General features: G+C 40.6%; 3 protein-coding genes and 2 long non-coding RNA genes across 5 annotated transcripts; 3 read left to right on the top strand and 2 right to left on the bottom strand.

Annotated features, from left to right (window-relative positions):
* Nucleotides 1-14,725: 14,725 nt before the first annotated feature.
* Nucleotides 14,726-16,352, top strand: LOC107279605 (receptor-like protein 7). Its single transcript, XM_015763577.3, has one exon. The coding sequence runs from the start codon at nucleotides 14,772-14,774 to the stop codon at nucleotides 16,101-16,103; it is 1,332 nt and encodes a 443-aa protein (XP_015619063.1). The 5' UTR covers nucleotides 14,726-14,771; the 3' UTR covers nucleotides 16,104-16,352.
* Nucleotide 16,353: 1 nt separating this feature from the next.
* LOC136354683 (uncharacterized) lies at nucleotides 16,354-16,599 on the bottom strand. The gene is made up of 2 exons (XR_010738254.1): nucleotides 16,549-16,599; nucleotides 16,354-16,477 (listed from the first exon to the last, which is right to left on the bottom strand). It is a non-coding gene; the product is annotated as an uncharacterized lncRNA (long non-coding RNA).
* An 898-nt stretch (nucleotides 16,600-17,497) lies between these two features.
* LOC107278725 (receptor like protein 27-like) lies at nucleotides 17,498-18,932 on the top strand. Its single transcript, XM_026021932.2, has one exon. The coding sequence runs from the start codon at nucleotides 17,619-17,621 to the stop codon at nucleotides 18,930-18,932; it is 1,314 nt and encodes a 437-aa protein (XP_025877717.1). The 5' UTR covers nucleotides 17,498-17,618.
* A 3,241-nt stretch (nucleotides 18,933-22,173) lies between these two features.
* On the top strand, nucleotides 22,174-22,599 carry LOC136354498 (uncharacterized). Its single transcript, XR_010738146.1, has 2 exons — nucleotides 22,174-22,397; nucleotides 22,492-22,599. It is a non-coding gene; the product is annotated as an uncharacterized lncRNA (long non-coding RNA).
* Nucleotides 22,600-22,918: 319 nt separating this feature from the next.
* LOC112937430 (receptor-like protein 7) lies at nucleotides 22,919-26,372 on the bottom strand. The gene has a single exon (XM_066306004.1). It carries the CDS (start codon nucleotides 26,111-26,113, stop codon nucleotides 23,075-23,077), a length of 3,039 nt encoding a protein of 1,012 aa, XP_066162101.1. The 5' UTR covers nucleotides 26,114-26,372; the 3' UTR covers nucleotides 22,919-23,074.
* Nucleotides 26,373-27,554: the final 1,182 nt, after the last annotated feature.

Below are 27,554 nucleotides of genomic sequence, written 5' to 3'. Positions count from 1 at the left end.
AATGATGGTAGTAATTCATTGTGCAAGACAGCTGGTGGATGACAAGTAGAGTTGTGGAGTACGTCGACAATACTCTATACTGTCACTAAATAAACTCAATCACCACCTGCGGAAGCTCCTCACCAAGCACTCACTTATGGGAGTGGGGTTTGCACGTGCAGACATAGCCAGAGCCAGAGCTGGACCTAATGTCGACGACCTTATCTTCCGGTAGAAGCACTAAGCCCAACATGAGATTCAACTAGTTGACCGCGTAAAACTGGAGTGGTAAGAAATAACCTAATAGTCAAGTTTGTGTTATTTGTCGTTTGTTACTTAATCCTTAGTTTGTCTTACTTTTACTTGTTGCTATAGATTAATATTTATTCATTGAAGTACAGTGGAGTAACTATTCGCCTCTGCTTGCTTAATTGCTACTATCCACCACCGAACAGCAGCTATTGACATTAGCATTATGTGTTTCAACTTAGACATAGGAGTATGTTCGATCCCATTGGAATCTTGATTCCACTATATAGCAAGTAGTATTCACCATCTAATTGACTGACCGACCATTCTTAGCTATAACCATCTAAATTATGCTGACCATTCTTCCTATCTATTCTCATCTCAATTATAACCAAATTAATCTCAATTATAACCAAATTAAGGAAGAAAATAAATGTAAATTCTCTCCCCCACAGTTATGTTTATTTGACATAACTAGCATTCCCAAGTCTAAACATCAATTATCTTATTAAACATTATCAGAGGGAGCGGGGAAAACCATATATCCCTATACAAAACACACACACATCGACTAATGTCACTTCATTTCAATTCTGGTCTATATGCAAAACACGCCTAACATTACAAAAAATGCTGCCTGAAAACCGGACCTATCAAACTATATATCTCGGTGTAGGACCTATCAAACTATCTATCTCGGTGTCAATGGAAGCATTAATTTCATGGGTTTTTAGCCAAGGAGCACCCACCCTACCTCTCACTGCTAAACGTACAACTTTTCCCTAACTGAAATGTTGTCGGATGACAAAAACGTCAACCAAAAGGAAGGATTCACTGACAGTTTATGGAAATATGAAATGGTAGAAATGTATTTGTTTCTCAAAAACTTGGATCCCTAATACATCCCCCATGGGGGCTATTTATAGGCTTACAGTGCTAGGTTCTCAACCCTAGGGTTTTGATACTAGTGAATTTACATAGATACCCTTATGATAGGGACATTTACAAGGGTAATGGTAATACTTTAACATGACTACATGGACCATGGGCCCAATATCCCTTCCTTGTGGTGCACTTGGGCCTCTATGGTCGTTGGGCCTAGTGGCCCTTCGACTCTTGTCTTTGGCTTGCTTCGTTGGTTGACGAACCCCTTTCAGCAATCCCCTTCGTTCCTTGGTGCCTTGTTGCCGGACTATTTTCTCAGGGAGTGTTTCAGTAGGCCCAACCGAAGCCCCACATGGTGTGCCTCCAACATGAAACTATCCTACTGCACAACCAAAAAAAAGAGTGATGGTAACCCCCAAATTAGGCACAGGAGGCGACCGTCGACCGAGGTAGCAATTGAAGACCTTGGAGGTGGCATTGGATGAATGGATTGTTGCCGGCTTCCCAATGTCGATGACTCCTTCATCATCATGCTCATATCGAAGGGAGTTCATTAGCAAGACGAGCTCAAGGATGATGGCCACAACCTGCGACGACAACCTCAATATCGTTTAACCTGCTCCACCTCCAGTAGCAACTGGAGCCATACCTCATCGGGGGCGGCGACGCAATGGCCAACAAGGGTCTCATCCTGCTTTTGCACCCCTGTCCCTCACCCTTCTTCATCGACCGCATCCCCAAAAAGTTGCCGATGGTGCCAGGAAAAATGAGTCGCCGCCGCTGCTTGGATGGGTTGCCGCTAGTGTGCCGATCTTGATGGTGAGTATTGCACTCTCGAGGAGCAGCTCCGCTGCCTATTGTTTGCTCAACCTCCTCACCGGAGTGTCATGGATGATAGCGGTGCTAGTGCCGGTGGGCTCTTTGGCATGCCGAGGGGAGGAGTGGAGAGGGGTGCGGAGGAGCTTGGAGGGGAGGAGGTCCATGACCCGTCCGGTGGTCCCGATGGCTCGGCGGCAAGAATTACAGCTTCAACGACATCCTAAGTTGGAGGCGAACTCGAACACAAGTAGAGACGAAGGGAAGAAAGAAGAGAGGGGCAATAAGGTCATTTTCACCTCAAGTTGTTGAGTTGATGGTTAAAGTAGTAAAATAGAACGAAACCAGTTGGTTCGAGTGGCAAATAATCAAAGTCCATCAGGAGGATGGTATTTGAGAATGTGACATCTGGGAGGATGGCATAAAGTCCAAAACCTTGGCGTAAACAATACGATGGAAGAAAATATATTCGATGTTTGGGACAACGATTGGTCATGCTTTTGAAATTTTGAGATTTAGCAATCGATAGTTAAAATTTTGAAATCTGGTTCAAAACATTAAACATACATGACTTATGCTGTCGAAAGACAAATACTTCTGCTGAAGCACATGCTTCACTTGAGGAGTAGAGCGGGAAACAGTAGTTGTATATTGATTTCTCAAAAATCATATCCCTATTATACACCTTTTGGGGTTTATTTATAGGTTTGTAGTCCTGGGTTACAACCCTAGGGTTTGGTCTACGTGGGCAATTATAGTAGTGCCCCCTGATGGGGATGTTTACAAGGGTTTAAGCCTGTGTGGGCAATTTGGTTCCTCTTTGCGGTGAGTCCAGAGAGGATAACAATTGCTGACAACCAAATTTTTCATTGGACCAAATTTTTAGGCTATGTTTGGAGATAGATAAGAGCTTTCACGCAAATGATCTGAGCATAACAGTTTGGGCAACTGGATTTGATAATGAACTGCCGTCCGACCGCAATTTCTATACAGTCAAACTAGAGAGTGAACTACAACCCAGCCACATGTATGTAAGTGTTCTGATCGGCAGGTTCCCAGTCCAGGTTAATTTGGCTCTTCTTCATGTTTTGTTACTTATGGCTAAGTTCTAATGCTTCCCTAGTCCCAGTTGGATGTAGAAAAGGCTAGAGAACATCCTAGTTAGCCCCATCAAGCCTACCACAAACTGACAAGCGCTTGCCCTCATGGGTTTTATCATCCCCCACGCCACCCTCCCACGCCCACCCGAGTGATTGTTCAGCAACATCTACCATTCTACCCCTTGTATCCGTATGTATCTAGGTCCATTGTGAATTACACACAAGATGCTCGATATGTATTTCTGTGTTAATACACCTTTTGGTAACTCCGTTGGGAAACAGTTTTGGTTGATATAGCCAAAACTCTAGTTCTCTAATATGGACTCTCTTATCGAGCTTAATCAACACAATATCATGCCAACAGATTAGACGGGTGGGGGGGTTGTGGAAAGGTGGTCACTAGGCTTTTGAATCTCAAATTGAAGAATGGCGGCAAAAGATGGCTTCATGCTATTAGAAGATGAGGCGAGGCATCATCAAACAAGAAGAATTTATATTGCCCAGTGATAATTTACTATATTTGTGTGGATTATACATCTTTTTTCTATAGGGAATGTTCACCTTATTTTGATTTTATATGTGACTATTCATTCAGATTTGATTGACTCTTAATATTAATATTTAAGAAGTTCAACAGGTAATTTATAAAATTTACAATGGAAGTAGGTAGGGTGACAGATTCACTACTCAACTACTATCTCTTTTAAAGGAATATACTCCCTCCATCCTAATTTGATCATCACCTAAGATTTTTGAGGTTTTTCAAAAAGGACACAACTACACCGAGAGTGCTACCTGGATAGTGCTAAAGAGAGACACCCTTCTTTCCAAAAAAAAAGCTACTAGTACACTCAATATCTATTTATTTTTTTTCTTCTTAGAGAAGTTTCTCTTAAATTACTCGTCTGATTTATAATCCGATTACAACGTTGTGTTCGTAACAATTAAATCTTTACAACAAGATCTCACATGATTATATTTTGATGAAAAATCATAAATTACTTTTATGATATTTCTAAAATACTTCTAGATTTCACTAAGTTACTTCTTAGACATATAAAAGTAAATTCAGTAAAGCTTAAAAGTAATTTACATATATTATAGAAGTAACTTATAACAAAAGGAAAGTAACTTTAATTTAAAACTATATCTAGATTCATTAACATCTATATGAATGTGGACAATGTTAAAATAACTTACATTATGAAACGGGGGGAGTAACTCTCTGTAGTAGACATAATTATATTGTGAGTGAGCTGAAATATATGTAGAGTAAATTCGCAAGTAAAGTGTAGAGAAGATTTATAAAGTCCACAAAATATAGAATTAACTAAAAACAATAATAAAAATAATCAACTTAGAGCATTACGAATGTATAGAAGTAATTTAGTCAAATCTAAAAGTAACTTATATATATATATGATAAAAGTAACTTACGTATATAATAAAAGTAATTTATAAATATAAATATTTTTCATCGTAATATAATCATGTAAGGTCTTGTTGTAAAGATTTAATTGCAACGAACGTAATGCTGTAATCAGATTGTAGATTGGATAAGTAATTTGAGAGAAAATTCTACAAAAAGAAAAAAATAGACATGCATTGTGTGCACTAGTAACAACTGGACCTTTTCTCACGTAGCTGTACTAGCACACTAGCACAGGACCTTCTCTCACATACTAGTAGCACTGGACCTTCTCTCACGAATAAGTGTGTCGCTATTTAAGACTAAATCGAGAGCGCTCTCGGTTTAGATTTTGCGTTTTCAAAAATGATTATCATCTAACAAAGTGGCTCTTTGTTTATTTATGCTAATAGTAAATGTGCATTGTGGAATGCCTTGCATGCATGTATGCAACCAATCAAGTTTAATTTATATTGGTTCAACACATACAACCTTTAAAATTTTGTTGGACACGAAGCAACGGAGCACCTTGATTGATGAGGATTAATTTCAGAAAGATGGATGTTTTGGTGTTCTTGGTCTTGGTGCCCTTTGCTTAGGTTATGATCAAATTGGGATGGAGGGAGTAGAATAAGGAAATTCCCTAGAAAAATACACCTGTTGGGGTGGGGGTTCCTCACATGGACCCTCCTGTCGCCATTGTCCCCAGACCGACACCATTGTGAATCAGTTACCTGCTTGTGGTATCTCTTTTCTGATCTCTCTCCTTCTTGATCACTGAGGTAGATTGTGAATAAAAAACAAAAAGAAGAGGGCTTACCTGGTAGGGTTAGCAACGAGATGGCGGTCATAACATGTCAGCTAGAACACCACCGTCCCTAGTGGGTCACTAAGCCCCGCCCAGGGCTCCATTGGTTAGAGAAGTAGAGACGATGCTTAGAGGGACAATGGCGGAACTACGGCATGACGTTTTGCTCTTCTGGGGGGCAGCAACGCATGGAAGACAGGGGCCTGGCTGGATCATCCACATGCCAACAAGCCAGGACACAATTATTGAATGAGCCCTACCGCGTTCAATGGCTGGTACAATGCCAGGCGCTGTCCTGTATGGAGGTTGAGGAGGAGGTGCGGAAGGAGGTGGAGGGCGGGATGAGGGGCTAGGGATGAATGAGCGGCGCACGCTAGTGGTGAGATGCATGAGTGGTTGGAGCGGCAGGATTGAAAGATGAGATAGAGGTTTTGTTCATTTATATATAGTCCATGTATACTGGGCTTATCGGGCCAAATTATATGGGCTATATCTACAACATTGCTACTTTACAAGGCCGCATGGTTTTCTCACAGGTGAAAATCCCCCCCCCCTGTCCAATGGACCTACGGGGCAAGAATCTCAGTCGCCCTTGGCCCGTATGGGTAGGGCCTCGCCCCGTTAGGGAAATTTCCACCCCTACTACCCAGTTACTCATAGGCGCAAAAAAGGTATTTGCACATAGGCTAACGGAACGCAATGCATGTAGATTGTGATATCATTTTTTTTTTTACAAATTGGCTTATACAATCATATTTTCTACGACTGATTGTCAATAGAAAACCATCGAATAACTCGTTTTCACTTGCAAAACTTAGATTTTCTCTTATTAGAAATGCAAAGACTTTAAGTCCACGCCTATTTCGTGCCACCTTTTAACAAATATTTTCACTTTAAAACAGGTAAATATACCTTTATAGTACCCTGGACCACTCTTAACTATTCTTATTCATCTGCATCAATTTGTCATATATATCAAAGTAATAGTGTAAATATAGTTGTGAAGGTTCATTGATTATTCAAAATTGTTCATATATATGCTTAAGAAGAGAGTTGATACTCGGTTCAAAGTGAAAGCGTTGGTTATAGTGTGGTCCAAAGTGAAACATCATTAGTAATAAAAGGTAGACTAAAGTAAAATTTACTAAAAAATATACCATTGGTGATATTTTTGTTTGTCTTCGTGATGTTTTTTTCTAACGCTTTTTTAGTTGTCATATTAATATCAAGCTAACCTTTTTAATGAAAAAATCGTAAATCAATGATGTTCGTAAATTTTGTTGTGATGATACCATAGTTAATGTTGATCGAGTGGATTAATGGCGGGCAATACGGATGCTGCTGAAGCTTTCAGGTCGACACACATTTCAAAAATATAATATTAGTGGCCGTGCATAAACCTAATACAACTTATATTTTCAAATGGAAGTATAAACATAAACCTAATACAACTTATATATTTTCAAAAAGATATAAATATTTATACATCCGTTTGAACATATAAGTTGTATTAGGTTTATACACGGTCTCTAATATTATTTTTTTATCCAAAATATATAATACTTCAACTATTAATTTTTTGTAATATGTTAAAATTTTTAAATGGAAACAAAGGCTGCTTATATTTTTAAATAGATGGAATAATGTATATTGACCGACTTGAAAGTCTTCCCACAGTAAATACGGAAGATGCATGCACGAATATTGATTGTGATCAAATGTAGTCAAGTCTCATCTCTGCCGGTTTTCAAGTGTGCTCCCCAAGTGGCTCAGCTTGGGCAGAAAATGTCTTGTATATATCGGTTTGGGTGGTGTCATGTATTTATTAATTGTTATGTGTTAGTGTAGTTTTCTTCGATAGAAGCTCAAGGAAATTGACTAAATATTTGTTCCTAAGGATGTTTAGCCACATATAGCAATCTTCATTTATTAACTTGAAAAGCAAGACATTGGTTTACTAATATATCTAGAGAAATTTTATCGTACTTGAGAAAGTATCTGAATATACCTAAATTTTACGCAAAAAAAATTTGACACCTTGAGATATCTAATACCTGAAGATACCAAGTTTTACTATGACAAATATAGTCCTGATATATCTTCTCAAGAATAGCAAAATTACATGAACCTCCTTGATTTTTTTTGGCAAATTAATATTCTATTTTATCAGTCTATATATTTTTTAAGGTTACCATGCACGCTGCCAAAAAAAAAACTCAATATATACGTAATACTATATGGAACTAAATGGAGAAAGCGTAATTCTAAAAAGAAAACATGCTGGCTCGTCAAAACTAAGTTGATAATGACAAGTCTTCCGACCAGGGACATATGTTCTTTCCAACTACTTAATTTCTTTTCAACTTGTTATTCAATGACATGACAATGACTAAATACCCAAATATTCCTGTAATGCATAGGAAGGCCTAAATACCCAAAAGAAAAACATCCCGTATATGACACCAAACAATTGGGAATATTGCTCTACACAGTTCATTTGCCTAGCCAAAAACAGAAGAGTTGCTCTCGTGGAAATTGATTTTAAACCCAAAATTGTTCGAAAGCAGTAAGCACTGGGTCGCTGGGAGGACTGGTACTGACGGTAAACAAGTACGTTGATTTTGCCACGGTTTTCAAGATTTGCTATAACAACAAATAATCTGAAACAGGAGCACTCCCCCGCACGCTCTCTTTTCCATTTTTTCCGCATTTTTTTTATTTTAGCGCCCCCTCCCTCAGCGCATTTTTCTTTTTTCGTCTCTTTTCCCATTTTTTAATTCTTTAATACATGTGTTTTAAAATTTTTGAGTTGAAAGTTTTTAAATCTTGAGTTGAAAGTTTTCGGATCTTGACTTGAAAGTTTTCTAATATGAATAAAAAGTTTCAAATCTGGAGTTGAAAGTTTTCAAATTTTGAGTTAAAAGCTTTTTAATCTAAGTTGAAAGTTTCAAATTTGAGATGAAAAGTTAAAATATTTCAAAGTTTGACTTACAAATTTAAATTTCAAGTTGAAAGTTTTCAAAATTTGATTTCAACGTTAAATCTTGAGTCTAAAGTTTTCAAATTTTATGTTGAATGTTTAAATTTCGAGTTGAATATTTTTAAAATTTAAGTTTAGAGTTTCAACTTTTCGGTATGTCTTTTAGTTTTTCAATAGAAAGTCATAATTTTTTTTGAAAGTTCCAATTTCACTTATAGAATTTTTTTCAATATGCTAGAGAAAAAAAAAATATTAACTTAATTATCGTCATTATCTAAATCTAACAAGGTTAGTTATGCTACCGCGTGGATCTGCCTCTCGAAAACCGCGTGCCACGTGCACATGATTTCTCTTCCCGGCGCGTAAGCGCGGAATAGGATATCTGGCCTCTCTGCTAAAAGAGAGGACTAATGTTCACTGAGAAGACTTACAAGCCTACGAGTCTGCGCCATCAACGACCGTGACCATCTTGTACAATTAAATGTTTTGAAAATGTTATGAGAGAAAATTGTGGGTCAGTTTAATTAATTACATAGCTCAACCAGCATGTACAGTTAGACCTCTTTTGGATTGAAAGAAATTTCAAAGGATTTGTGGAGGATTGAAATCCTTAAGAAAAATTTTCTTATACTAGCCATAGTTTACGAATTATATTTGGGGAGAGATGCATCACATTGGAAGGCTCGAGAGCCATCGCAAGCTGGCTCCAGCCGTGAAACGAGCTGAGCCAGGCCCATGTTTTACCTCATTTACCTAACCGAGCTGACCTGAGCTAATCCTAATGTTTTGGCCGAAAATTTGACCATCTTAAAAATTTAAATTTTAAAGAGTAAATTAACCGTGTAAATATTTATTGTAAAAATAAGTTATTTGCTTAGTGCAATCGAGATCAGCGCCGAACTAATATCTCAGCACCACAAATGTTGATGTTGAGATATTGTCCGAGGTGACGAAAAATGGTGGCCTCCTCCGCTGCTTCACTTCGTAGACTTGTGAATTTTGGCCTGATTCATCGTGTCAAGTCTGCGTTCTTGGCACATTCATACACAAGTCCGATTCTCGATATCCTCCGATTGATTTATCGTCTGAGTTGATGTCGATTTTCCTCCACTTTATTGTCATTCTCTGCAAAAGGTTAGTATACCTAATACTAGTGGAATATTATTATTCTAACAGATATATGCATTGCAAGCATCACTAGTTCTCCTCTATTTTGGTAATATTGACGGTCGAAACTAATCGATAACGACCGTCAACAATCGGGATGTTACAATTTCACTAGTTAAAGGATAACATGTATAATATATAACTTTTTTCACTCTCATACTATTTCACATTCTCTTTATATTTTTCTTGGATTTCACTTTAAACTTTTCTTAGAGATTGTGTAGATATTATCTTTTATATGTGGGGTATTGTTCGTTCTCTCTTTCCCACTTCTTTACTCCACCTTATCAAATAATCACATGTGTCACTTTTAGAAACAATAGATAAACTCTATGAGTAAGGCTACTAGTAGATCTAATGAGAATAGAAAACATTAATTCAAATTTAGCATGTCATCCGAGAATAGATCTAATGATATTAATGGACACCAAAAAGATAAGAAGAATTATCCCTAAAAACAACACATAATTTTGCATGCATATGGAGCACACAATAATTCAAATCATCAAATGAGAGAGGAACGGAGTGAGAAATAATGAATATTTTCTTTCTAGACATTAATCTTCAACCAAACAAAAAAATAGAGCAAAACCACCCCCCCCCTCCTCTAGCTGATCAGGCAAAAATGAGAGACGCCGCTCTTTTCTTGCTCAATCAGCTGGGCGGGTGGGATAGCACCTATATATGTGGTCGACTGATAGGTGCCGGTTCTAGACATAAAACTGGCACCTATTTCTGACAGTACAGAGGTGTCGGTTTATAAGTTGGGCCCCCCAACGGCTAGTTCAGGAGGTGGAGGGTGAAAGGTGCCGGTTCTATAAATAAAACCAACACATATCTCTTTCACCACAAAGATGCTGGTTTTAGGGTGGGCCCCGTGCCAACTACTTTGATGAGATGGGGAATAAAAGGTCCCGGATTTTATATAGAAACCGACACTTTTATCTGACAAGGGTAATAGGCACCTAACTATTTGAAGAGAAATGTGCTAGTTTTTACGGTTTAAGTAGGCTGGTGTGGGCGTGGGCGGGAACGGCACTATAGGTGTCGGTTTTACTAGCTATTTCCAGCGTCTATAGTGCCGACTTGTATTAGAGGTTCTGTGTGTACAGTCTGTAAGTTAATTTCTTTTTAGATGACGAACATGTAAAGAACCAGCTAATTGAAAATTAAAAGTACCAATCAAAGCTTGACTCCAGAAACTGGCCGAAGGTCAACAGGCAAACTCGAAGGAGGTCGACATGCACCTCAACATCGACGACATGGCCGCAGCTTAACGCTCGTGTCCCCTCGTAGCAACAATCCTGGAAAATCGAGATGGGACCTTATCATAGGCCTGGCCCTGAGCGGGGCGACCGCTCTGGCCCCCGATTCCTAGGTGTGTGACTACTTAGCGATCTTCTGCCGCTAGACACGTGAGGGGGCATTCCTAATTAAGCTCCATGATTTTGCAATCGTGCGAGTATCGATCTCATCTGACGACTGCCGTGCTGGTTGGTGACGCCATGCGCGCAGCACATCAGCCGCATGCCCGCATGCTTACTTATATCGACGATCGACGTGCTGGATGAGCACGTTTGGTGTCGCCGGTGCCGCATCAATTGCTGGCCGCTGTGCTGGGCTGAATGCTTGAATCGATCTCGCCACTGATATAAACACCAATCATGGCACTGCTGCCTGCTGGGATCCCGGCAAAAAGGATTGTACGTCAATATATTAGAAGATGAGAGTAAAATTTGATTACACAACGCACATGGTAATAAGGCTGTTGCCAGGGGTCAAGGAAACACTACTGGAGAAGTTATCTTTTGAGGGTCGGGCGATTTCTACAATAATCCCGGTTCCAAAAAGAATCGGGGCTAAATTTAGTCCCGATTAAAAAAATTCTGATCTTTAGTCTCAGTCGATGTTTCCAACCGGGACTAAAGATCATTTTTAGTCCCGGTTCATCCCATGTCAGAGGCATGTCAAGGGACTGAGGATCTTTACTCCCGGTTGGTAGTACCAACCGGGACTAATGTAGGTATTTAGATTTATGTTTAGTCTCAGTTGGTAACTTCAACCGTATTTACTCCCATATCTGATCGGTTAAGTCCCAGACAAAGTATTTAGATAAGATCGGATCATCTCCTCTCCTCCTCTCAGATCCGATCCCCTCTTCCTCCACTCCCCTCTCCTCCTTACCCTTCCTCCTCCTCCTCTCCCCTCTCCTCCCCCTCCTCTCCTCCCATCCGGCGGCCAGCGGCCGGCGCGGCCGTGCGCTGGCAGGCGGCCAGTGGCAGGCGGCGGCGGCCGGCGGGGCCATGGCGAGCGGTGGCCAGCACGCATGCTAGGCGGCCAAGCGGCGTCCCTTTTTTTTCCTTTTTTGATAATTTGTGATGTATAGTTTCTTTTTTTATATATAATTTGTGATTAATTGCATGGATCTGAGATGTATAATCTGTGGTGTATTTGATTTGTGTGTAATTTTTTTAAGGATTTATGATGTATTTAATTTGTTTGTATAAGTAACTTAGGCTTTGTGGTGTGAATAATTTGGGATTTGGGATTTGGGATTTGTGATGTGAATGATTTGGGATGTTAATTTGATTTGGGGATTTAGGGTTTGATTTGGGATATGCAACCCACTTGATTTTGGAGGAAATACAGGGATTAACCCTAGCAAATAGTAAAGAAACAATGGAAAAAAGGGACCAACCAGGATGTGGCTTTGCCACACCAACCGGGACTAAAGATGAATCTTTACTCCCAGGTATTTGAACAAGGACTAAAGACTGGCTTCTTTAGTCCTGGATTCTTTCTCCTGGTTCGTTACCCGGAAGTAAAGGAGGTTGCGAACTGGGATAGAAGAGGGGTCCTCTAGTAGTGAAAAAAGAAAAAAAAAACAAATACAAAGAAGATAAGCTACTAAAAAAGAAAAATCTCCTATCCCAATGCATGGTGGGGTTGGGGATCCCACTACACTCCAGCCTGCGTCGGAGGCAGGGAGCTGGGGAAGAGTGAAGATAGGGCTATGGCGTGATCCAGAGGGAGGGGCTGGGAGAAGAGGGCGTTGTAAGCCGTAACAGCCTCGGCCAACACATGACCCTTCTCAGGCACCAACCCAAGCTTGCGCATCAAATTGTGCTGCGCACATAAGGTCATGTCACTCGGGCCGGCGAGCGCAAGCTTGGCCGCAATCCTCTTGCTACGCTTCGACGCTAGTCTATGGTGGCAACGGCAGGCGTAGGAGGCGAGGGTAGCAGGAGCAGTACTGGAGGCAGAGTCCTGGAGTAGCTGGCGAGGAAGGCGTGTATATACGTAGCGCGGTGTTCTCGGCGACCTAAAGCGGAAGCTGCGCCATTGGCTGGCCATCAAGATCGAGGGTGACCATCGGAACGTCGATTAATTAGAACCCCATCCCTTGCGACCGAGGGAACAGCCGGCGGCAGGGACAAGGTCGACGGTGGCGGTGGTAAGTACGCAAAGCTTTCTGTCAATCTCAATCTGTCATCTAGCTCGAGATTATCTTTTTTTTACATAATTACAAGGGGTCAATTGATAAATTAGGGATACAAATTAATTAAATAGTACAGACTATGTCGATTTGTGAGTTTAATATAATTGTTGGTTATATTTTTCTGAATTAATACAGTACTTCTATAGCCTTAAGCTATGAGTTCAACTTTAAAATGTTCCCTTTCACTAATTTGCCCGTATGGATATAATGTGGTCGAGAAAGTATACATTAAAAAAAGAACGAGTAATTGGGCTAATTGAGCAATGGATAAATTAAAATTTAAGGAGTAAAATAGATACTTCAAGAAATACAGATGATAGTGATACTTATCATCAATGATTTCACACCTACAAATGGCCAATATGTTTGATTTTTTTTATATGGATATCACTTCTCAGGACCGACCCTAGACCACCGAAATCTCAGGACTGACCCTTATTCATAGAGGTTGAGTTGGTATATGAATTGATTGGGCCTTCAAAGTTGACCCGTTAGGTGAGATATTTAATCTAGGGTCATCATAATAAGAGTAATCTAATCAGTAGTCATCAGATTTTTCTGGTTAACGTGAGAGTAAAAAAAATGTGCTCAATAGTATAGAGGTATAAAGATAGATAAATAGATAGATAGATTATATTTATAAATCCAATAGAATTATGATATCGTAGAAAATATATATTTTTCAACACAAATATATACACATCATTTTCAAACGCGTTTCAAGTCTTTAAAAAAATCATGAGGTTTCAAAGGTTTGACTAAAACGGATGTTGGGAATAACTAGATAGATCGAGTAGATAAGTAGATGTATTTATTCATGTGTACCATAGAGTTGAGAACAAAATAAACCCAGTCATCTTCCAACATATTGTCCTCCATAATGAGAGTTGCTTACCATCTCATGCCTCTGCTAGTCATAGACTATGTTCTTTTCCCCTCTTTCCTAACTCATTTTACTTGTTTTCTGCGTTCACGCTTTTCAAACTGCTAAATGATATATTTTTTTATAAAAACTTTCTATATAAAAGTTGCTTTAAAAAAACATATCAAACTATTTTTCAAGTTTTTTAGGCTAATACTTAATTAATCTTAAAACAAAGCCTTAGCCATGCTACCCATCCTCAGTTATGTGCCTTTCAGGTCAGGGCTCATCATGTTTTTTATTCGGTGGAGCTTGTTAGGCAAGAAAAGATTAAAGCTAATCTTCTTCGTTTAATCCCTCCCACGAGAGAATAGAGAGGGATTTGGAGGGTGATTTAATGCACTCTATTGTGGTGCAGAACTATTCCCTCTCAAAAATCCCCTTCAATCCCTCTTTCTTATAGATTAACAGAACAAGGTATTAGTGTTTTTTTTATTGTTACGAGACTTGGAATCTAAATATACCCTTTGGCTACGTATAATGACATCGGATTTATCACCATTTTTTTTAAAAAAAAACTAAAGCCTCAGTCAACCGCTGACTACGAAACCGTTTGTTCAAAACTTATCGACTGAAATGGGCCGTGTCATATGGACCTATGTTTTCAATCTTTCTTTTCTTTATTTTTGAAAAGAGTTTTCAATCAAATTAATACGACATATGGACGGTTGGCTGGATAAACTGCCACCACTAATTTTTAAAACCAGCTAGCTAGATAGAATTACGATATTATAGAAATTATTTTCAACACAAATATACACATCATTTTCCTACATATTTCAAGTCTTTATGAAAATTGTGAGGTTCCAAAAGTTTGAGTAGAATGGATAATCAAAACAACGACTTTTCTAAACTGGACAGATGGAGTACATGTATAAAATGCAAGTAGATGTACCTGTATTTTGTGTGCCATAGATCAGTACGTAGAAAACAAACCCAACCCAGCCCGTTCTTCAACATGCGATCTGCTTACCATCTGATGCCTCCGCTAGCCATGCTACTCATCCACGGCCTTGCTGACCATGCAAGCTCCACGGAAGCACCGGCTGCGTGCCTCCCAGACCAGGCATCGGCGCTGCTCCAGCTGAAACGCTCCTTCAACGCCACCATCGGCGACTACCCTGCCGCCTTCCGGTCATGGGTCGCCGGCGCAGACTGCTGCCACTGGGACGGCGTCCGGTGCGGCGGCGCCGGCGGCCGTGTCACCTCCCTCGACCTGAGTCACCGTGATTTGCAAGCCTCCTCAGGTCTTGATGACGCACTCTTCAGCCTAACCTCGTTGGAATACCTTGACCTCTCTTCCAACGACTTCAGCAAGTCCAAGCTCCCAGCCACAGGGTTCGAGATGCTCACCGGACTCACCCATCTTGACCTCTCCAACACAAACTTCGCTGGTCTGGTACCTGCCGGCATCGGCCGCCTCACCAGCCTGAACTATCTTGACCTGTCGACGACATTTTTTGTAGAGGAGTTGGACGACGAGTACAGCATCACGTACTACTACTCGGACACAATGGCACAGCTCTCGGAGCCGAGCTTGGAGACCTTGCTCGCAAACCTCACCAACCTGGAGGAGCTTCGCCTGGGCATGGTGATGGTGAACATGTCGAGCAACTACGGCACTGCACGGTGGTGCGACGCCATGGCCAGGTCATCGCCAAAGTTGAGGGTCATTAGCATGCCGTACTGCTCACTCTCCGGTCCCATTTGCCACTCGCTCTCGGCCTTGCGATCACTTTCAGTGATAGAGCTGCACTACAATCATTTGTCTGGTCCAGTTCCTGAGTTCTTGGCTGCACTCCCCAGCCTTAGTGTTCTTCAGCTTTCAAATAACATGTTTGAAGGGGTGTTCCCTCCCATCATCTTCCAGCATGAGAAACTTACAACTATTAACCTCACCAAAAATCTAGGAATCTCCGGAAATTTGCCTACTAGTTTCTCAGGTGACAGTAGCTTACAGAGTTTATCTGTCAGCAACACCAACTTCTCAGGGACAATTCCAGGTTCTATCAGCAACCTTAGATCTCTCAAGGAGTTGGCTCTTGGAGCTAGTGGTTTCTCTGGAGTGCTGCCCTCCTCCATTGGTCAGCTGAAATCCTTGTCTTTATTAGAGGTGTCTGGGTTAGAGCTAGTAGGATCCATACCATCATGGATCTCAAACCTGACTTCTCTTACTGTTCTCAAGTTCTTCAGTTGTGGCTTGTCCGGACCAATCACTACGCCGGACCAGGTCATCTCTGACGGGCCCAAACCCTCACCTTTGACGGGTTTGGTCTTGGTCAGTGATTAGTGGTCACTGATGACAAAATCATCTGTGACGGATGAAACACCCGTCACAGATAACCCATCTCTGACCGGTATATAAGTCATCTCTGACGGGTTAAAACTTGTCACCCGTCACAGATGAGTCATCAGTGACGTGTCGTAACTACCTGACCGTCACTGAGGACTCATCTCTGACGGGTTGTAACTTACGACCCGTCACTGATGACAAAGCAAGAAATACAATTTTTGAATTTTAAACGCAACAAAAAACCTCAAAAAAATATTTTGAATTTTACTAGCCATCCTATACATGGTTACACATCACTACCTACAAATTCACAATTTTTCACGCAATATAACTTGGATGCTACAAGTGAGATTCGAACTCAAGACCTCAACCTCCATATTCACAATTTTTCACGCAATATAACTTGGATGCTACAAGTGAGATTCGAACTCAAGACCTCAACCTCCATATAGAGCTCCCTTACCAACTCACCTACTCAACACATATTGACTACTAACCCAATGTTATTATTTTGTTATTGCTTGTCTGAATCATTTAACATATATTTAACACCGTAAATGACTTCAAATGAAAATATTATCAACTAAATAGTTATAGATCTCATCGTGTTTTATAACTTTTACATAGAAAATATCTTCATCCGATGTTGTTTGAAGAATTCAAAATTTCATTTTTCAAAATATATCTCACTTTATAACATGTAAATTTTGTGAAATGAAAATATTTTCAATTATAATGTTGTAGATCTGATTGAGTTCTATGACTTTGATACGGGGCATGTATCCATCCATGTCATTTGAAAAAAAACTCAAAATTTTGTTTTTAAAAGTAGATCTGATCACTTGTAATGCATGTTCGGGGATGTAAACGATCTCTAATAGAAATGTTGTTAGTTATAAAGTTGTGGATATCATTGAGAGCTACAACTTTTATATAGGACATGTTTCAATCCGAGGTTTTTTTGCAAAATTTAAAAATTTGAATTTTCACTCATCACTGACGGGTCATAACTACCACCCGTCAGAGATAACGTTATCTGTGACGTGTGTTAGTTAAAGACCCGTCAGAGATGAGTGGTCTCTTTTGTAATGGTTCATAATACTACACCCGTCACAGATGACATGTCATGTGTGACGAGCCATGGTTGTGACCCGTCACAGACGATCTGTGACGGGTTACAAGTGCAAGCCGTCACAGATGACTTCACATCTGTGACGGGTCCTCCCTGGTAGCCATATATTGAAGAGGATATTTTTTCGGCCCGTCAGAGATGACTCATCTTTGACGAGTTGCGTTGGCCCGTCACAGATGACCCGTCACTGAAGCCCGGATCTGTAGTAGTGAATACCAGCTTCCATAGGGAACTTAAAAAAACTGACAAAATTGGCACTGTACAATTGCCACTTTTCAGGAGTGATAGCTCCACAGATCTTAAATTTGACTCATTTGCAATACCTCCTGCTCCATTCAAACAATTTAGTTGGCACAGTGGAGCTATCATCGTACTCCAAAATGCAAAATCTCTCTGCCCTGAATCTCTCAAATAATAGACTAGTTGTGATGGATGGTGAAAATAGTTCTTCAGTAGTGTCCTACCCTAGTATTGTCTTGTTACGACTAGCATCTTGCAGTATATCTAGCTTCCCTAACATCTTGCAGCATCTCCATGAGATTACTTTTCTTGATCTTTCGTATAATCAAATCCAAGGAGCAATACCTCTGTGGGCATGGAAGACCTTGAACCTAGGCTTTGCCTTGTTCAACCTATCACATAATAAGTTTACGAGTATTGGATCTGATCACCCTTTGCTTCCTGTTTACATTGAATTCTTCGATCTCAGTTTCAACAATATTGAAGGGGTAATACCTATACCAAAAGAAGGAAGTGTCACCCTTGATTACTCCAACAACCGGTTCTCATCTCTGCCTCTCAATTTCTCTACTTACCTATCAAATACTGTCCTTTTCAAGGCCTCCAATAATAGCATATCTGGAAACATTCCACCATCCATCTGTGATAGGATTAAGAGTTTACAACTCATTGATCTCTCTAACAACAATTTGACTGGCTTAATACCATCGTGTCTGATGGAGGATGCAGATGCACTGCAGGTGCTAAGTCTAAAGGATAATCATCTTACCGGCGAGTTACCTGATAATATCAAGGAAGGTTGTGCATTAAGCGCATTAGATTTCAGCGGCAATTCGATTCAAGGACAACTACCAAGATCTTTGGTCGCTTGCAGGAATCTGGAGATCCTTGACATTGGAAACAATAAAATTAGTGACTCTTTCCCATGTTGGATGAGTAAACTTCCTCAACTTCAAGTCCTGGTCCTCAAGTCTAACAAGTTCATTGGGCAGATATTGGATCCTTCTTATACTGGAGGTGGAAACAACTGTCAATTTACGAAACTGCAGTTTGCTGATATGTCATCGAACAACCTCAGTGGCACATTGCCAGAAGAGTGGTTCAAGATGCTCAAATCAATGATAATGGACACGTGTGATAATGATATGTTAATGAGAGAACAACATCTGTATTACCGTGGCAAGATGCAGTCATACCAGTTCACTGCTGGAATCTCATACAAAGGTAGTGGCCTGACGATTTCCAAGACCTTAAGAACACTTGTACTCATTGATGTCTCAAATAACGCTTTCCATGGTAGAATCCCTAGAAGCATTGGGGAACTTGTGTTGCTTCGTGCTCTCAACATGTCTCATAATGCTCTTACGGGTCCAATCCCAGTTCAGTTTGCTAACTTGAAACAACTTGAATTGTTAGACCTCTCGTCAAATGAGCTTTCTGGGGAAATCCTTTGAAAATTAGCACCTCGAGAAATGTTTTTGCCACCTTTGAAATCGAGCCATAGATATTTGATCCTCTTTGTCTTGACTGCTTGAGATTTGGTGTCTGCTCTAGAATTACAATTCTAGCAATATGTTGAAGTAATCTTGTGAGAGTACTTCTATAGACAATAGACTAAAAGATTATTTTTGTTATTGACCCTTGATCACCTCAGAAACAATCAGAAAGAGAAGGTCCTGAAACTATATCAAATTAAGCATCTTTGCCTCTGCAATTCTCTAGCTTGGAAAGAAAACAATCGTGTATATTGTTTTTTAAGTAGAGTTTGACTGACTTGTATACAGAGTGTCAGAGTTATGGTAATTTTGGTGCTTTATTTTTGTTTTATGGAAGAAATAGAGGTGTTTGATTGACAGTGAAATATCATTTTCTATCCTGGTGTCGTGGAACCTTCATATAGTGGGTAAATGAATATGCATGTTACTGCAATCCATCTGAATTCTATGTGTAGTGTGTATCCCTCAAAATAGGGGTGAAAATGGTATAGAAATTTCCAAGATCTTTGGCTGCCATTTCCGATTTGCACCGACCATTTCAGTCGTTGTCAGTAATTGTCGGTGTCGGAAATGGAAACGGTAATATTTTTCGGAAATGGTAGCGGAAATGGGATGGAGGTTTTTCCGACCGTTTTGTCGGTAACCGTATTTGTCCTATAGTTTCCATTAAAATTTCGAAAATTCCCCAGCGGCCCAGCCAGCATAATCCATCGGAAGCCCATGAATAAAGGAAGCTCTCTACTAGTAGTATTATACTATCAGTAGAATCAATTTAGACCATTGGTTCGTAAGGACATATAAGTACTTTAATAATAATCATCATGGTAATGCTGGTATTTACTCCCTCCATTCCAAATTGATCTACATATAGTTTTTTTGAGGTTATTCCTAAATGATCTACATATTTGTGTTAATCCATTAAGTCTCGTTATTTATGCATTAGAGTAAATGGACATTGATGCATACATCTATGCACACAAGTATTTATAACCCACATGCAATATCTTGATTTGCTATTGGCTAGGAAATATTAGGGATAGTGCATGCATCGAGTTTGTTGCTAGAGTAAATATAGTATGAGAGAGTTATTAGTTTTTCTTGGTCTTGGTATACCTATGAAATATGTAGATCAATTTGGAATGGAGGGAGTATGATTTTATCAGTACTACTTCGTAAATGAAAAAGAGTAAAGAAGAGTATCCATTAATCATCAGGTTGTATCGCTCTCCTACTCGACGGTGCATCCTAGCGCACGCAGCAATCTGCTCCGGCCTCCGGCGGCCGCTCTCATAGGCGGTTCTTTCCCCAACTTCTTGTCCATCATTTGTCACCCCGTTTCGCCGCCGTGCGCGCGCGGGCAAGAGCTCCGCTAGCGCCCTCTGATCCATTCCTCCGGTGTGTGCCCGATTATGACGGCGGTGGCCACTTCGGAGACCGCTTTCAGGCGATGTTCATCCCCACGCGTCACCAACCCGGTTCCGAGAGGCGTCAATAAATCTGAAGGAGGTCGAGGGCAGCACCAACTCCGCTATCTGCCCCTGTTCAACTGAAGAACGACATGTTCTGGTTTGCCATATCAGTTTTTAATTGCTTAAAACTGAACAGGCATTAGGAAAAGCAGAATAAGTGATGGACCGTGTGCAGAAATAATGTATATATATGGTTTACACCATTTTTACTATGTTCTTTATGTATTGAGCTTCAGTTGGGATGTATTCCTCAAGCCACATATATTTGTTGCTTTGATAACACTAAACTGGGCGGATGCTCAAGGCAGTGAAGCTGGGAGCAGGAGCCGGCGATGCTTCTCCAAGAGCAGCATAGCAGCTCCGTTCAGCAAGAATTACATATCATGGTTAATGGAAGACAACTGTCCTACATGTAATGCTAGGTTGAGAATATTCAGAGAAGTTCGTGGTCTACATTATATTATATCACTTTGTTCTTTGTTTGTGGTCTCTATTGTTGTGCAAGTTAAATGGCATGCATGTTTGGCACATAAATTCAGAGTTTACCAACTGATCAGTAATCAACATGTGAAAAATCAACAGATCAATTCAGCATAGTACTTCTGGAACTAATCAAAATCTGAACACATTATTGATCCACCTCCTCCCATTGCGGACTGTTTATTTATTGAAAGAAACCAGAGGTTCTACTAGTTCTCAGTATTTATCAGTGAGAGTTTTAAAAGCACAGAAGATATCTATAGTACGCATATAGGAAACACTATAGGTCTGTAGAAATAGACCCTTTTTAACCACAAGGAAACAAAACAAATCTGTTGATTTCACGGTATCATTTACCAATATGTGGGCCCAACTCAAGTCTAACGGAAGACACAAATGTTGCCTTCTGTGCTATTTTGTCATTTCGATTCACACTTGCGCTGTAGCCGAATTTCTTAAGTTAACACATGGTTTCTAAAGAAGAATCACTCTCGAAAAAAAACGGAGCGATATATTAGCGCGTGAAAGTATTAGCTAATTTCTTTTTAGAAAATGGATCAATATGATTTTTTAAAACAACTTTCGTATATAATTTTTTTAAAAAAAATACCGTTTAGCAGTTTAAAAAGCGTGCTCGTGAGAAGTTCCCAACTCTAGGTCTGGGTGCCGAACTCAGCATTCTAGAACAAAATCCAGACCAGGGGTTGGCAAAACAACGGCCAATGCCCCCTATGCTAGCTGGCGAGAAGGTGAGACGGCCTTGCACCTTATCACCACGTGTAGATACACCAAGAGAATCTGGCACCTTGTGTCTAGCTGGGTGGGCTACCAATAGATGGAACCAGGTCAATGGGAAGGCCCAGTAAGTGCAATAGTGGTGGGAGAACCTAGCAAACACGTCCGCTGTCCCAGAAAAAGGACTTCGATCTCTGATCCTGCTAGTTGTCTGGGAGATCTGGAAGGAGAGAAACCGACAGATTTTCGACCACAAAGAGATGGCAATGAGTTTCCTTTTAACGAAGATCAAAGAGGAGGCTAGTCTCTAGGCCCTTGCAGTTTATTCCGCGTTCGTGTGTAGCTTACCGTGACTTTTTTTTTTATCATTAGGGGTTGTATTTTCTCAAGCTCTATTCAATGAAAAAGCACACTAGCGCTGTTTTCCGTTAAAAAAAAAAAGAACACACTCCACTCCCCACGCGAGCTACACGAATGGAGTAGAAAACAACTTTCGTACCGAGCCCGAACCCTCCGAGCGGCGGCGGACCACGGACGCGGGAGAAGGGCGCCGAGAGGGACTCGTCGTCTCCACGAAGGCGCGGCAGGTGAGGGGAGAACGAGTGGGAGGTCTCTCCCGCGTGACAGATGGGAGATTAGCTCCTGCATTTGCTGCTTGCCACAGGAAGCGAATGAGATTTGCGGGCGGCGATCTGATATCACCTGAACTCAGCAATCATCTTCCGCCTAAAGGCTAGAGGTATGTGAGTGGTGTGGTGCGGCCGATCGATTTGTGCTCAGGACGCCGGGTTGTAGCATCCGCCTACCCAATTTTGACAAGCCTTACCGTGCAGGCACCCTGTTCGACGTTTTGCCCAGGAGAGCCTTCAGAGTTTGGTCAAGTTACTGTTTACGTCGGTGCCATGCTGTGATGATGACAATCATCTTTTTCTTGAAGGGTACATTCTGATTATCGTGAAATTTAATTGGCTTTTTCATGACAGTTTATTGTTATTCTGATCTTGTCTGTTATGGTCATACAGATTTTGGCCAAAAGGGACTGCACAACTCGGTAAAAACTCAAACTGCACATCACAGCGTGGATATTGTTATATGTTTGTCATCACCCGCAGAACCACACCATATAATTGGGATGAGTGGCACTTCACGTTTCTGGTTGGGTTTCTTTCTACCATGTCTTCCATGATATACTGAGAGAAATTTATATAAAATAAAACAATTCGTCCATATATCAGCTATGAAAATGACTAGTCCAACACATAATTACAAGAACCAAATGCACTAGCTACCTGTCAAATAGGAATTCATGTTACAACAGTCCCAGGATTATTGCTCAAATCAGAACGTTCATAGCTTCAGTTAAGAATATTGGCCTCACTCAATACTGCTAGAGTTGTATACATACACAAAGTACTCTCAGTGTCGTTTTCTCATGTGGCTTCCCCATACAATCAAGATAGTCATTGCAAAAGAAATGCCAAATCCCAATGCAGTGAAGAGGAGAAGTACAGCATCTATGGATTTCTCTGAAGTGTATGGTATAGCGCTTGGCTCTTCAGGGTTGTCACATTGTCTAGATAACGGTAGTCCACACAAACCTGTGTTTCCCAAAAAAGAGCTATTGGAAAATGTGGAAAACTGATATGAGTCTGGTATTCTTCCAACCAACGTGTTGTTCGACAAGTTCAACGTCGAAAGAAAATTCAGTGATGCTAGTTCCTTGGGGATCTCTCCAGAAAGCTCATTGAAAGAGAGGTCCAATGACTCAAGTTGATCTAACCTGCAAAACTGTGATGGAATTGGCCCTGTAAGGGCATTGTGTGACAGGTTAAGCCCACGAAGCAGAACAAGTTCACCAATGGTATCTGGGATGGCACCATGGAATGCGTTACCGGAGACATCGATTAGCACAAGGCTTCTCAAGATCTTGGAAATTGTCCTGTCATTCCCTTTGTATGTAACTGTAGCGGTAAACTGGTATGTCTGCCCATGGTAATATTGATTTTCCATGACTAACGTGTCATTATCAGACCTGGCCATCATGGACTTGAGCATCTTAAACCATCCTTCCATCAGCATTCCATTTAAGTTATTTGATGCCATATCAGCAATTCTGAGTGCTGGAAATTCACAGCTGATTTGACGTCCTGTGTATGAAGGGTCCATTACTTGACCAGTCAACTTATTAGATTTGAGGACAAGGACCTGAAGTTTAGGAAGTTGACTAAGCCAACATGGGAAAGAGTCACTGATCTGATTGCTTCCAATGTCGAGGATCTCCAAGTTTCTGCAGGAAACTAGAGATCGGGGTATCTTCCCTTCAATCGAATTGTCACTTAAGTCCAATGCCTCAAGTGCACAACCTTCCTTGATAATATCAGGTAATTTTCCAACAAATTTATTTGCTTTCAGACTTAATACTTGTAGTTCGCTGAAACTCTCCAATAAACAAGATGGGATTGAGCCACTCAAGTTATTATAAGATAGATCGATGAGTTGCAGTTTCCTAGCAGTGGTGCAGATCAACGGTGGAACATTCCCAGAAAGTTTGTTTTTGGACGCCTTGAAAGTCACAGTTTCACCAAGGTAAGTCGAGTAACGAAGAGGCATGGATGAGAACTGGTTGCTTGAGTAATCTAACGTGCTACTACCTTCTTGTGGTATAGGTATGGGCCCTTCAATGCTGTTGAAACTGAGATCGAAGTATTCCACATAAAGAGGCAGAAAAGGATCAGATCCGAGGCTCGTAAAGTTATTGTGAGATATGTTCAGGACGATAAACTGCAAGCCTTTCCATGTTTTCCATGCCCACTGAGGTATAGCTCCCTGGATTTGGTTATTGGAAAGGTCAAGGCTAGTGATGTCAGGAAGGTCTCTCAAGATATTTGGGAAGGTTGTCATGCTGCAAGATGCTAAACTTAGTAATTGTAGTTTGGGGAACAATACCAGTGATGAACTATTTTTTCCTTCTACCACAAGTAGTTTATTGTTTGAGAGATTCAGGAAAGTTAGGTTTTTCAGTTTTGAGAATGAGGTGAGATCCACCGTGCCAGCAAAATTGTTCGAATGGAGCAGGAGAGTTTGTAGCCGCGTCAAATTTAAGATCTGTGGATGAACCGTCCCTGAAAAGTTGCAGTTGTACAATGCTAATGTGGTCAATTCCCTTAAGTTTCCTATTGAAGAAGGCACTGGTCCAGACAATCCACAGTTAGAGATCCGGAGAACGGTGAGAGAAGTTAGATTTGAGATCCACGACGGAATGGTTCCTACTAGCTGTAATCCAGACAGTTGTAGCATATCCAAGTATTTGAGACTGCCTAACGAAGAGGGCAGTGATCCAGAGAAGCCACTTGCACCAAGGTCTAACTTCTTAACAGATATGAGATTGATGATGGAACCAGGAATCGTACCTGTGAAGTTTGTGTTATTGAGGAACAGATTCTCCAAGCTAGTGTCCTGTGAGAAATTTGGCAGATTACCAGATATGCCAGGATTCTTGGAGAGGTTGATCGTTCTCAACTTCTTGTGCTGGAAGATGATGGGAGGAAACGATCCTTGAAACTTGTTTTTGGATAGCTGAAGAACAGTGAGATTGGAGAAGCCAGCCAAGAACTCTGGCACTGAACCTGACAAGTGATTATAGTGAAGCTCGATCATAGTGAGTGCTTGCAAGGCAGAGAATGATGCACAGATGGGACCTGACAGTGAGCAATAAGGTAAACTTAGAACCTGAAGCTTTGGTGTATATTTGGCTATGTTGTCACACCATCGTTCTCCATTGCCGGACAGATCCACCATTCCCATATGGAGCTCCTCCAGGTTGCTGTGGTTTTCAATCAAGGTCTCCATGTTTGGCGCTGAGAGCTGCCAAACTGAGTCTGAGTCGAATGTCACCTGCTCGTCATCGTTGTATTCGACGATATAGAAACTGGTGGAGAGGTCGAGGTAGACCAGGTTCGTAAGGCGGCCGATGCTACCTGGCACCTCGCCCGCTATGTTGGTGTCGGAGAGATCAAGATAAACCAGTTCGGTGAGCTGCTCGAATCCGGTGATCACCGGGAGCTGGGACATGCTGAAGTCGTTACCGGAGAGGTTAAGGTGCTTGAGTGAGGTTAACCTGAACAATGCAGGGTCGACGCTGCCGGCTTGCAATTGGTGGCCGCCCAGGTCGAGTGAGGTGACACGGCCATCTGCGCCACCGCAGCCGACGCCATCCCAGCGGCAGCAGTCTGTGCCGGCGACCCATGACTGGAAGGCAGTGGAGTAGTCGCCGGCGGTCGCGTTGAAGGAGTGCTTCAGCCGGAGCAGCGCTGAGGCTTGATCCGGATGACACCGAACCGGTGGTACTACGGTGCGTGCCGTATTGGTGGTGGCCTGGACTTGGAGGAGAATGTACATCGCGGTTAGCAGCAATGACGGAAGATGGTGAGCAACTCTCTTGGTGGACGATGACATGTTGATGATTCAAGATTGGCTGTGTTTGTCTGCCTTGAATTGTGTGGATAAATACAGGAGTACTACTATTTCAATATATCAGTTGCACGTTGTTGGTATCCAGTAGCTTTTGATTGTCTGTGAGTCAAACAAATGGTTCGGAAAATCAGACAGTTCAAGGAAAGCGTGTGCTCTTATGAATAATAGTACAGTCCTTAACCCGTGCGATTGTGCGAACCCGTGGATTCACATATGGGCTTTTCTTGATCTACTAGTTCATAACCCGTGCGATTGTGCGAACCCGTGGATTCACATATGGGCTTTTCTTGATCTACTTTGCATCTGAATCTATTTTATACTAAAAGTCCATTAAACTTTTTATAAACACTCCTAAGCTGCCACGTGGCATATCTAGAAACGCTCTTACACCGCCATGTTGCACTCTAATAAATTATAGAAATTCTAAGAAAAAAAAGTAAAGCATCTAACCATCGATTTCATTTAATCTGGTGAACCCATTATTTTCAACCATTAGATTTATGTAAAAATTTCCCATTAAGTACGTGGATAGGTATTAAAAAAAACCAAACGTACGTACGTACTCCCGGTTGCACATCTATTTTTTTTTCTTTTTCTCTTTCCTATTTAGATTAGATGAAAAGCAGACTGATCCTCCGAACACCCCGTGCACGCACATAGGCATGTACGTACACTTCCTCCATCCTCCAATAATCCTCTCTCTCACCTTCCTATTTTCTAGCTAATAATTTAAATTTAGAAAAAAATATTATAAAGAAAAAAAAAGTAATCCTTAATTAATGTCAATTTAAATCGGTAGATCCATAATATTAAACCAATGAACCTATTAAATCCAAATATAAGAAAACACTCTTCTAAACACTGTCTTTTGCCATTTGCATGACAACCAAATAACAACGAAACAACAAAATTATGCTAAAACCATAATAAATAATAATACACATATAAGTTGAGTATTATGCTTTGAGGTGTAAAATTATACTATACTCGTTCCAAAATATAGTAACTTTTAACCGTGAATCTGAACAAGCATTAGTCTCAATTCATAGCTAAAAAATATTATATAAAAGGGACGGAAGGAATATGTTGTATTCTAATTAGACGCATGTCAACGAAAAATCCATGAAAAACATAAATGAATTGAAAATGTAGATTATATAATAGTTAAATTAGACTTATATTTTCGAAAATAAAAATAACTTCAACCTAAAAAATACTCATATATCAAAATGATCACATCTAAATTTGTCATAAATGTATTTTTCACGTATTTTGTGTTTTCTCTATTCATATATTATTGGAAAATTAAAGATCAAATATATTCTTTTGCCACCATATTGATGTTCTTTATCTCCTACTTACCCTTCATTCCATCTAGCTCATTCATTGAGCTTGTCCAGGTCACATGAAACGATGCAGTTCA

Source organism: Oryza sativa, chromosome 12 (genome assembly GCF_034140825.1).
Source record: "Oryza sativa Japonica Group chromosome 12, ASM3414082v1".
Classification (NCBI taxonomy): domain Eukaryota; kingdom Viridiplantae; phylum Streptophyta; class Magnoliopsida; order Poales; family Poaceae; genus Oryza; species Oryza sativa.
The sequence above is the reverse complement of the archived record's forward strand: the minus strand, read 5'-3'. Positions and strand labels throughout refer to the sequence as shown.

Excerpts from the sequence above, each read along its gene's own strand:
- LOC107279605 (XM_015763577.3), top strand. The coding sequence starts at position 14,772 with ATGCGATCTGCTTACCATCTGATGCCTCCGCTAGCCATGCTACTCATC.
- LOC107278725 (XM_026021932.2), top strand. The coding sequence starts at position 17,619 with ATGCAAAATCTCTCTGCCCTGAATCTCTCAAATAATAGACTAGTTGTG.
- LOC112937430 (XM_066306004.1), bottom strand. The coding sequence starts at position 26,113 with ATGTCATCGTCCACCAAGAGAGTTGCTCACCATCTTCCGTCATTGCTG.